This window comes from Halichoeres trimaculatus, unplaced genomic scaffold, assembly GCF_033239565.1.
Source record: "Halichoeres trimaculatus isolate MK-OKI-2021-1 unplaced genomic scaffold, fHalTri1.1 fHalTri1_scaffold_22, whole genome shotgun sequence".
In the NCBI taxonomy this organism is placed as follows: Eukaryota; Metazoa; Chordata; class Actinopteri; order Labriformes; family Labridae; genus Halichoeres; species Halichoeres trimaculatus.
Window position 1 is genome coordinate 24,376,005 of NW_027437200.1, and position 9,419 is coordinate 24,385,423.

A 9,419-nucleotide genomic window follows, 5' to 3' on the forward strand; every position below is an offset into this window, starting at 1 on the left:
TTCTTCTCCACCAAACCCTCAATTTCGCCCATAAGCTCCTCTCTTTCTCTCTTTTCAGCTTCAGCCTGTTGAAGCTTTTTGTCTGTGATTGGACAAAGACAGGGTACTAAAGTTATATCTGTGTTTTCTTGTGTTTCTCAGTGGAAATTTGTGAAACACCTCATCACAGGGTCAAACTAACCTTTGCTTTGGATTTTTCTCCATTTCCAAAAGATGAAGGCAGCTGCAACACTCACACTGAGCACAGTGACCACGGTGATGCTGACATAAACAACACAAGAAGAGGAGGAGGAGGAGGAGGAGGAGGATTCAAAGAAATCAGCTGAAAGATAAAACACAGGGGAATGTTAATTATATAAAACATCCCTTAAGGTGTCAGATTTGAAAAGGGTACTAGGGAAAACACCTGAAACCTGAAGGTGAGTCTCTCTGGTCTGGTTGATCTGCTCCTGATGGACTCTACAGGTGACGCTGTCCCTGTTTGTCTTCTCCATGTTCAGTCTGCTGCTGACAGTAAAGAGACCATCAGGACCTGTGAGGGTCTCTGTGGGTCCAGCAGAGAGGACTGTCCCCTCAGCGTCCAGCCACCTGACCTCAGGCTGTGGAAACCAGCCTTCAGACCTACAGTCCAATGAGAGTCCACTGCTGGATTTAGAGATGTTGATGCTAGGAGAGGAGACAGAGCCTGCCAGAGGACAGAGAGGACAGCTGTTAGAAAGTATTGGCTCATTGGAGGAGGACTGATACAGCTAGTGAGTCTTACCAAAGAGCAGCTCCACAGTTGTGTCTCTGTTGATGGTAGGAATGAAGCACCTGTATGTTCCTCTATCAGACAGTTTCACTCTGGACAGTTTCAGAGAAACGTTTCCGTTCTTCAGTTCACTGATGAACAAAGACGTTCTTCCCACATACCAGGGGTTTTGGTTGTTGAGCAGTTCCTCACTTGAACGCCACACGTGTATGAATCTGGGCTCCAGGTCTGGTCTGGTCCACTCCACGGTGTGGGTAGCAGCATCCACAGGTGGTTTAAGGTGGCATGGCAGAATGACATCATCACCAATATTTGCCAGGATTGGCTGAGAGGAGCCAATGAGTTGTGGAGTACCTGGGGAGAAGACATCATGTTCTAAGATGTTATTTTTTCACTCAGACATTAACTCACAGTCCACCAACTAGTGAAGCCTGTTTCATTACCACGGCCAAGGAGGTTATGTTTTTGGGAGAGTTTGTTTGTTTGTCTGTGAACAACATAAAAAACTAACGAACCAATCTTTATAAAATTTTCAGATAATGTTCAAAATGGGATGAGGGAGAAGTGATTAAATTTTGGAGGTGATCCAGGACTTTTTTTAAAGGGTTTTTCATCATTATGAGACAGGGCTGCTTTCACCATATGTGTATACACTCATCGGCCACTTCATTAGGTAGACCTTGCTAGTACCGGGTTGGACCCCTTTTACCTTCAGACCTGCTTTAATCCTTGGTGGCATAGATTCAACAAGGTCCTGGAAACCTTCCTCAGAGAGTTTGCTCCATATTGACATGATAGCATCACACAGTTGCTGCAGATTTGTGGTCTGAACATCCATGATGAGAATCTCCCGTTCCACCACATCCCAAAGGTGCTCTATTGGATTGAGATCTGGGGACTGTGGAGGACATTTGAGTACAGGGAACTCATTGTCATGTTGAAGAAAGCAGTCTGAGATGATTCCAGCTTTATGACATAGAGCGTTATCCTGCTGGAAGTAGCCATCAGAAGATGGGTACACTGTGCTCATAAAGGGATGGACATGGTCAGCAACAATACTCAGGTAGGCTGTGGACTTTAAACCATGCTCAGTTGGTACTAAGGGGTCCCCCACACCATGACACCAGCAGCAGCAGCCTGAACCGTTGATACAAGGCAGGATGGATCCATGCTTTCATGTTGTTGAGGCCAAATTCTGAGCCTACCATCTGAATGTGGAGCAGAAATCCAGACTCATCAGACCAGACAACGTTTCTTCAATCTTCTATTGTCCAGTTTTGGTGTTGCTGTGTGAATTGTAGCCTCAGTTTCCTGTTCTTAGCTGACAGGAGGGTCACCCGGTGTGGTCTTCTGCTGCTGTAGCCCATCTGCCTCAAGGTTGGACGTGTTGTGTGTTCAGAGATGCTCTTCTGCAGACCTCGGTTGTAACCAGTGGTTATTTGAGTTACTGTTGCCTTTCTATCAGCTCCAACCAGTCTGTCCATTCTCCTCTGACCTCTGGCATCAACAAGGCATTTAGTCCCACAGAACTGCTGCTCTCTGGATATTTTCTCTGTTTGGGACCATTCTCTGTAAACCCTAGAGATGGTTGTGGGTTAAAATCCCAGTAGATCAGCAGTTTCTGAAATACTCAGACCAACAACCATGCCACGTTCAAAGTCCCTTAAATCACCTTTCTTCCTCATTCTGATGCTCGTTTGAACTGCAGCAGATCCTCTTCACCATGTCTACATGAATAAATGTATTGAGTTGCTGCCATGTGATTGGCTGATTAGAAATTTGCGTTAACGAGCAGTTGGAGAGTGTGCCTGATAAAGTGGCAGGTGTGTATATAACTCCACCATAAATGGTTGGATTGCTTTGCAAAACAATACAAGACAAGGTCGCAATAAGTTCAGCTTATATGTGTGGTATGTGACTCCCATGATGAGGTAAATACTTGTAGAGGTGTGTTACCTTTACAGCAGTGTGGCAGCAGAAGCAGGAACAGGAAGTAGTGAACTATCTCACTGAGGGTCCACTGATGTAGTTTGAGGGATCGTCCATCCTTCATGTGAAACATCCTGGATATCTGAAAATCATAACACTCATCAGATTGAGATACCAGCATGTTTCCTTTCTTTGCAGCAGTTAACAAAAGGACCTGTTTAACATTTCATGGTAAATTCACTTTATGAGGTACACCTGTGTGAAGGAGCATTTCTAAACTCTCCTCTTCCCCGCTGTGAACTGTTTGTGCAGTTCATACTGAAATTCTGTCCATGAAATCAAGTCGTGTATTAAACAAAGTCAAACCAAAATATCACCAAAAGCCCGCTGAGCTCTGAGCGCTGTGAGGTCAGGACAGTAAACCTCCAAAACATGATTGCTCTTTGATAAACTGTCAGCTGGGGGAGGATGGAAGAAAGAAAAACAGCTCCAGCTGCATTCCTGTTAGATTTTATCTTTTGTTTGGATTCATTTTCTTTCCTGCCTCTACATGCTTTTCACATTTATGATTTTATATCTATGTAATGTAAATGAAATGAATCAAAAAACGCCTGTTTTTCCCATTACCTGAGTCTTTCAAATATACATTTTTGTATCTATAGAGCTAAAACTTCGCTTAAAAAACTGCTGTAATATCAGGGTATGAATTGTTAAAATCTTGGCTTTGTAAAAGTTTTTCCTAAAAAATGTGTTGTGCTGTTTATGTAAAAGTTGGAAGTGCAGTCAATGTGTGTCAAAATCAGATTTCAGTTTGTAAAAGTATCCAATAAGGTCAAAGTCCCTTTAATTAATTAACCATTTCTCCTTAAAACCCAACCCCCTGCTGGAAGTAGAGAACATAACCATAACTATTAAGTAGTTAATTTGATTTGTTAATTTTCTCTGAGGACACTGTGAAGATGTTTGACTTATTTCAAGACTAAAAGTCCAGTATTAAACCCCAGCATCTGTTCAACCAAACAAACTTTGTAGGAAGTGTGGAAGCAGGAAGCTTCAGATTATACAATACTTACCTCTGTAGAAAATTAAAAAGAAGAACTCATACTGCATGTTATTGATATATAAAACAAACAAAAAAAAAAAAACAAGCTTACCTCAGCAGAGTGAGTTTTTCTGAAGGACACCGAGCTGATGAGGGGAACTGTTGAAGCTTTGTGAGCAAAAAAAAAAAGAAAGTACAACACGAGGACATGGTCTGCTGGTCAGTGTCATAGCTCAGTACTCAGCAGACCTGTTTCCTCTTGCCAGCCAAACCCTCACAGGTAGAGATAACGAGACAGTGGCACAAGTGGTGAAGCAGAAAAGTTGTATACAAATCTAGTTTCATTGTGGCCTGTCAGAAACCACAGCTTCCAGTGGGAAAACTCAAAAGCAGAAAGCACTTCTGTCTTATTAAGAAGAATATTTTTTATTTAGATGTTTTGAAACACAAAATTTACCAATTGGCTTAAAACAGCATAAAAAATGTCACCAATTAACTTTCTTGAATTTTATTCCTTGTTGTTTATAGTTATCTCAATTTTTGTTTCTTTTTTCTTCCCTTTATATCACAAACTCTCTTTGACTCTCAAAACAGAACAAAGGCAAACATCCAACAAGACAGTGGCGTAGAAACAAACCAAACTAAGGACAAAGGCAAGAGGAAAAAGTAAAATAAGATCCAGGATAGTAGCAACAAATGTAAACATACACCATATTTCATAATCTCAAATGTTATTCAAGAACACTCACATGGCAACAGCTGTTGGTACGCTCACATAACAACATACCTCCATATGTGATCTTCTATCATTCAAATATCAAACACTGAGTTGGAGGTTCGGAGCGGCTGACATGCTCCAGATTTTAATCAGTGATGTCCATCCTCATCCAATCCAGAAGCAGCATTCCTGTTCAAACTGGCCAATCAGAGGCAGCACCTTAAAGAATTACGGTGGTCATGGCAAATAAATACATCTTTGCCATGACCACCGTAATTTTTTTTAAACATCAGCTTCTGCTTCTGGATTGATTTGAAAGATTACAACAATAGAAATATTTTTATGAGATTCCTGATGAAGCTAAAGCAACTGGAAAAAAAAAAAAAAAATGGAGTGTTCAAGCTTTTTGAATCACCTGCAGGAAAAGCTGATTATAACAGTAGAAACGGAAAACACTCACTGGGTAGAGGCAACCTTAAAAAATGAATCAAATTTTTTTTAGATAACTAATATCCACAGAACAAGAATTTTATTACAAATGGAAATGCAAAAATCTTTGTGATAGTGGTAAAGACAGATTTTGGAGCAGTCGCTTTTATGTCACAGAGGAGCAGCCCAACATGAATATTTTTCTGATATAGAAAAAGAACATCTTGGCAAAAACAGATCATTAAAAGCAGCACTAAAAACAGAGATTGAAAAACCATGGTTAAAATTGTTCAGAATTCAGAGTGTGTCTACGTGTGTGAAGTTATTTTTAGTTGTGTTAGTTTTCATCAGCACCAAAGAAAGGATTCATCTCCTCTTCAGCCCATTCACTCTCCAATGGGTTCATTTTTCAGGAGTCTCTTCTCTCTGTCTCTTGGACTCCTTCTCCATCAGGCTGCTCTGATATGGTTTTTATTTCAGCCTGTTGTTTCTCTAACTCCTCTTTCTGTCTCAGAGTCTCTCTCAGGTGTTTGTTGATCTGCTCTCTGTCCTTCTCCAGCTTCCCTTTCCTCTCAGTCTGTTTATTGATCAAACCATCTGTGGACTCCAGGAGTTTCTCTGTGGATTTTAACAGTTCATCATGTTCTTTATTTCTCTTGTTCAGATCTTCTTCAGCCTTTTTACGCCTCTCGATTTTATCCTTTACTTGTGTTTTTGGGATGTCCTTCAGTTTCCTTTTGTTCTCCTCTATCTTCACCCTGTCATCCTGCTGTAGATGGATGAGTTTCTCTCTCTGCGCCTTCAGATCAGTCTTCTGGTCCTTCAGTGTTTTTATCATCTCTTCTACATGATGTATTTCCCCCTCAGTTTTCTCTAACTCCTCCTCCAGTTTAGCCTTTGTGCTGTCTAAATTCTTTATTCTCCCCTCCATCGTCATGGGTTGCTCTCCATCTCTCTGTCCGTCCAGCAGAGGGTGAAGTTCTCCCAGAGTGGTTTCTGTGGTTTCTACAGCAAAAAGAAAAATCATGTTAGGTTTGACTTTCAGATCTGTGGACCTGTTCAGGTCTGCCTGAAAACCAGGACTCATTTGATCCTCCTTTCAGTTCCTGTGAGGAGTCTGGTTGGTTCAGATGTGATCCAAATAAGAGGGGATAAAAGCAGGTGGGACAACCTGGAGGGAAGACTGCAGGACTAGGTTAATAGTCTGGTTCAGACTGGGATTCTCAAAACAGGAAATAAGAAATTCAGTCCAACTCACTGTTTTGTCCCCATTTCCTCACAACAAGGATAACTGCAGCGATGGGAATGATGCTGACAACCACACAGATGAAGATACGAACAGCAAAACTGGCCTGGTCCATGAAGAGCTCAACTGAAACAAAGAATAAATCTGTCTTCACAAGTCAAAGTTTAAGAAGTGGTGACATCAGTAATCCATGACCTGTTCCTCTACCTGGGATTTGGGTGTATGTGTCTGTGGTCTTGTTGATCCTCTCCTGGTGGACTCTACAGGTGAAGCTTGTCCTGTGTCCGTTGTCCACAGTCAGTCTGCTGCTGACAGTAAAGAGACCATCAGGACCTCTGAGACTCTCTGTAGGACCAGCAGAGAGGACTCCACCCTCAACGTCCAACCACAACAGCTCAGGCTTTGGATACCAGCCTTTAGACTGACAGTCCAACAAAACTCCATCCTCAACTTTAGAAATGTGAATGACAGGAAAGGACACAGTGCCTAAGGACAGAGAAGAGAGACAGAGAAGAGAGACAGAATGCTTTAAATGTTTGGCAGACACCAAAGCCACTATGTATATACATTCGAGCACATGTTGTGATTATAGCTTACAGCCGAAGAAAACCTAAAATTAGGGTTGTCTGTGAATTAGAATATGACATAATACCAATAAAAAAAGGTTTCTTAAACAGAAATGTAGGCCTCCCAAAACTTTTGTGTATTCTTCAGCTCTTTAATACTGCAACACTCAGACTTTCCAATCAGGTTAAAACTTAAGAGGGATTATGGTGGAAGTAAACAGTCAGAAAAAAGTTTAGGTGAAATAAGAAAAATATTACTTAACTTGCAAGTTCACCATAAACCAGTATCTTCAACAGTATCTGAGCAGACAATAAGGCTTTAAGGCAATAACTCGGTTATTTGATGACTCAAAACTCAACGTCATAATGACGAGTGGATAAAACACAAATTAACACTCAAAAATGCATTTTTATGATTCCTAAATAACCTGAGAGTCCCTTCAAAAGACATATGAAATACTATTCAAAACTCCCCAGGTCAATAAGTCCTTTAAGCTCAATTAAAATCTGTCGGGGCACTCGTGAAATTCTGGCCGCGTGTCTTCTGCTCAGGTGTTATGAATGCTGATGTTGCCTTGATAGAAGCTTTCAGCTTGTCTGTGTTACTGGGTATGGTGTCTCTTAACCACCTATACCTCAGATTTCTTTTGGGCTTTAGGTCCAGTGAGTCTACTGTCCAACCAACCACAGTAACAACATGGTCACTGAACCACCTTTTGGGTCTTTTGGCAGTGCGGGCAGGAGCCAAGTCCTGCTGGAAAAGGACGTGGCAGCCCAAACTTTCACTGACTCTGATTTTCAGATGTAATGAAACATGACTTTCATCTGAAAAGATGACTTTAGACCACAGAGCAAGAGTCCAGTTCTGTTTCTCCTTAGACCAGGACAGACTCCTCTGTTGCTGTCTCTGGTTCAGGAGTGGACTGACGAAAGGAATAAGAAGGGTATCATGGCTGTTTGTTGACTGAACCAAAATAAAGCCATGTCCACATGTAGTCGTGTATCTAGGGAACTGCATATATATTTTTACATCATTAAAAATGATGTAAACTCATGCTTAAGTAAGATTTTTGTAAAAGTACGTCTTCAAGGTTTTGTGTATACGCTGGGGAACAGTTTTTAGTTCTCAAATGTCACAGCTGATTGACGAGGGTTGACCATACCTGCCAAATTTGACAAACCGGAAACCTTTATTTATGAACGAGCCTTTGGTTAGTATTGTAGCATCTGAAAAGAGACTCTGAGACTTAATCCAAGTTTTGATGGTGTTCATTTGACCACTTAGTACCAGCTACTGTTGGCCGTAACCACAACAACAACAACAAAAAAAAACTTGTCCCTTTTTTATTTAATCCTTAGATGAGCGAGTCCAACAACTCTCTCAGAAAACACACAATACACGGACGTTGCCTGCTGATCTGCTGACGATGGATGATGCATTCACTGATCCTTGTAATCCTCATTCCCCTTATTCAGTCTGTCACATTATCAATGTGAAAGTTTGGTAGAAAATTAGACGAAATTCCAAATTGGGAGTTTGGTGGGAGACTCCCGCAGCAAACGGGAGTGTTGGCAGGTATGGTGTTGGTTCTGATCCTCCATTTGTTTTTACAAACGTATGGGGGCAGATATACATTGGTTAAAAATTATTTTGAAAAAGCACAGCTTCGTGTGTACGAGGTCTAAGAGACAGTGTAAAGGCTCAGGAAACCTCTGCAAGTGTTTCCAGTCATACAGCTAAGGAACACCAGTGTGTGTTCCCTTTAATCAGCTCTGTTCGTGCACCGTTCTATGCGTCGCACTGAGAGAAGTTTTATTAATGAACGAGTGTAAACACTAAAGCTAGTGTGTCTTACCAAAGAGCAGCTCCACAGTTGTGTCTCTGTTGATGGTGGGAATGAAGCACCTGTATGTTCCTCTATCAGACAGTTTCACTCTGGACAGTTTCAGAGAAACGTTTCCGTTCTTCAGTTCACTGATGAACAAAGACGTTCTTCCCACATACCAGGGGTTTTGGTCGTCTAGTATCTCTTCACCTGAACGCCACAAATGTACAAATCTGGGCTTCAGGTCTGGTCTGGTCCACTCCACGGTGTGGGTAGCAGCATCTATAGATGGTTTAAGGTGGCATGGCAGAATGACATCATCACCAATGTTTGCCAGGATTGGCTGAGAGGAACCGATGAGTTGTGGAACACCTGGGAAGAAGACATCATGTTCTAAGATGTTATTCTTTCACTCAGACATTAACTTGCAGTAATGACCAAAGAAGTCTGTGTTTTTCTATGTGTGATATGTGACTCCCGTGATGAGGTTAATATTTGTAGAGGTGTGTTACCTTTACAGCAGTGTGGCAGCAGAAGCAGGAACAGGAAGTAGTAAACCATCTCACTGAGGGTCCACTGATGCAGTTTGAAGGATCGTCCTGTCTTTAAGGGAAACATCCTGAATATCTGAGAATCATAACACTCATCAGATTGAGATACCAGCATGTTTCCTTTCTTTGCAGCAGTTAACAGAAGGACCTGTTCAACTACTTACGTACCTCTTTTTTAAATTACCCAAAAGTGACAAACTGACAATTTCGATGTGAGAGTTTTTATTCTTATTCTCAATTTTTTTTAAAAACTGAGCAGCAAAGGTGTTCTAAAAAAATAATCTGAAAACTCAGCCTACGCATGTTGTTACACAGTTATCAGATGATAGGCTGAAGCAGTATGTCAGTTCAAACCGGCCAA

General features: G+C 41.4%; 1 protein-coding gene across 1 annotated transcript; it reads right to left on the reverse strand.

The window, feature by feature from the left end:
* Nucleotides 1-176: 176 nt before the first annotated feature.
* LOC141811240 (butyrophilin subfamily 3 member A2-like) lies at nt 177-9,068 on the reverse strand. The gene is made up of 5 exons (XM_074699221.1): nt 9,020-9,068; nt 8,538-8,879; nt 764-1,105; nt 407-685; nt 177-322 (listed from the first exon to the last, which is right to left on the reverse strand). The coding sequence occupies exons 1-5, from the start codon at nt 9,066-9,068 to the stop codon at nt 177-179; spliced, it is 1,158 nt and encodes a 385-aa protein (XP_074555322.1).
* Nucleotides 9,069-9,419: the final 351 nt, after the last annotated feature.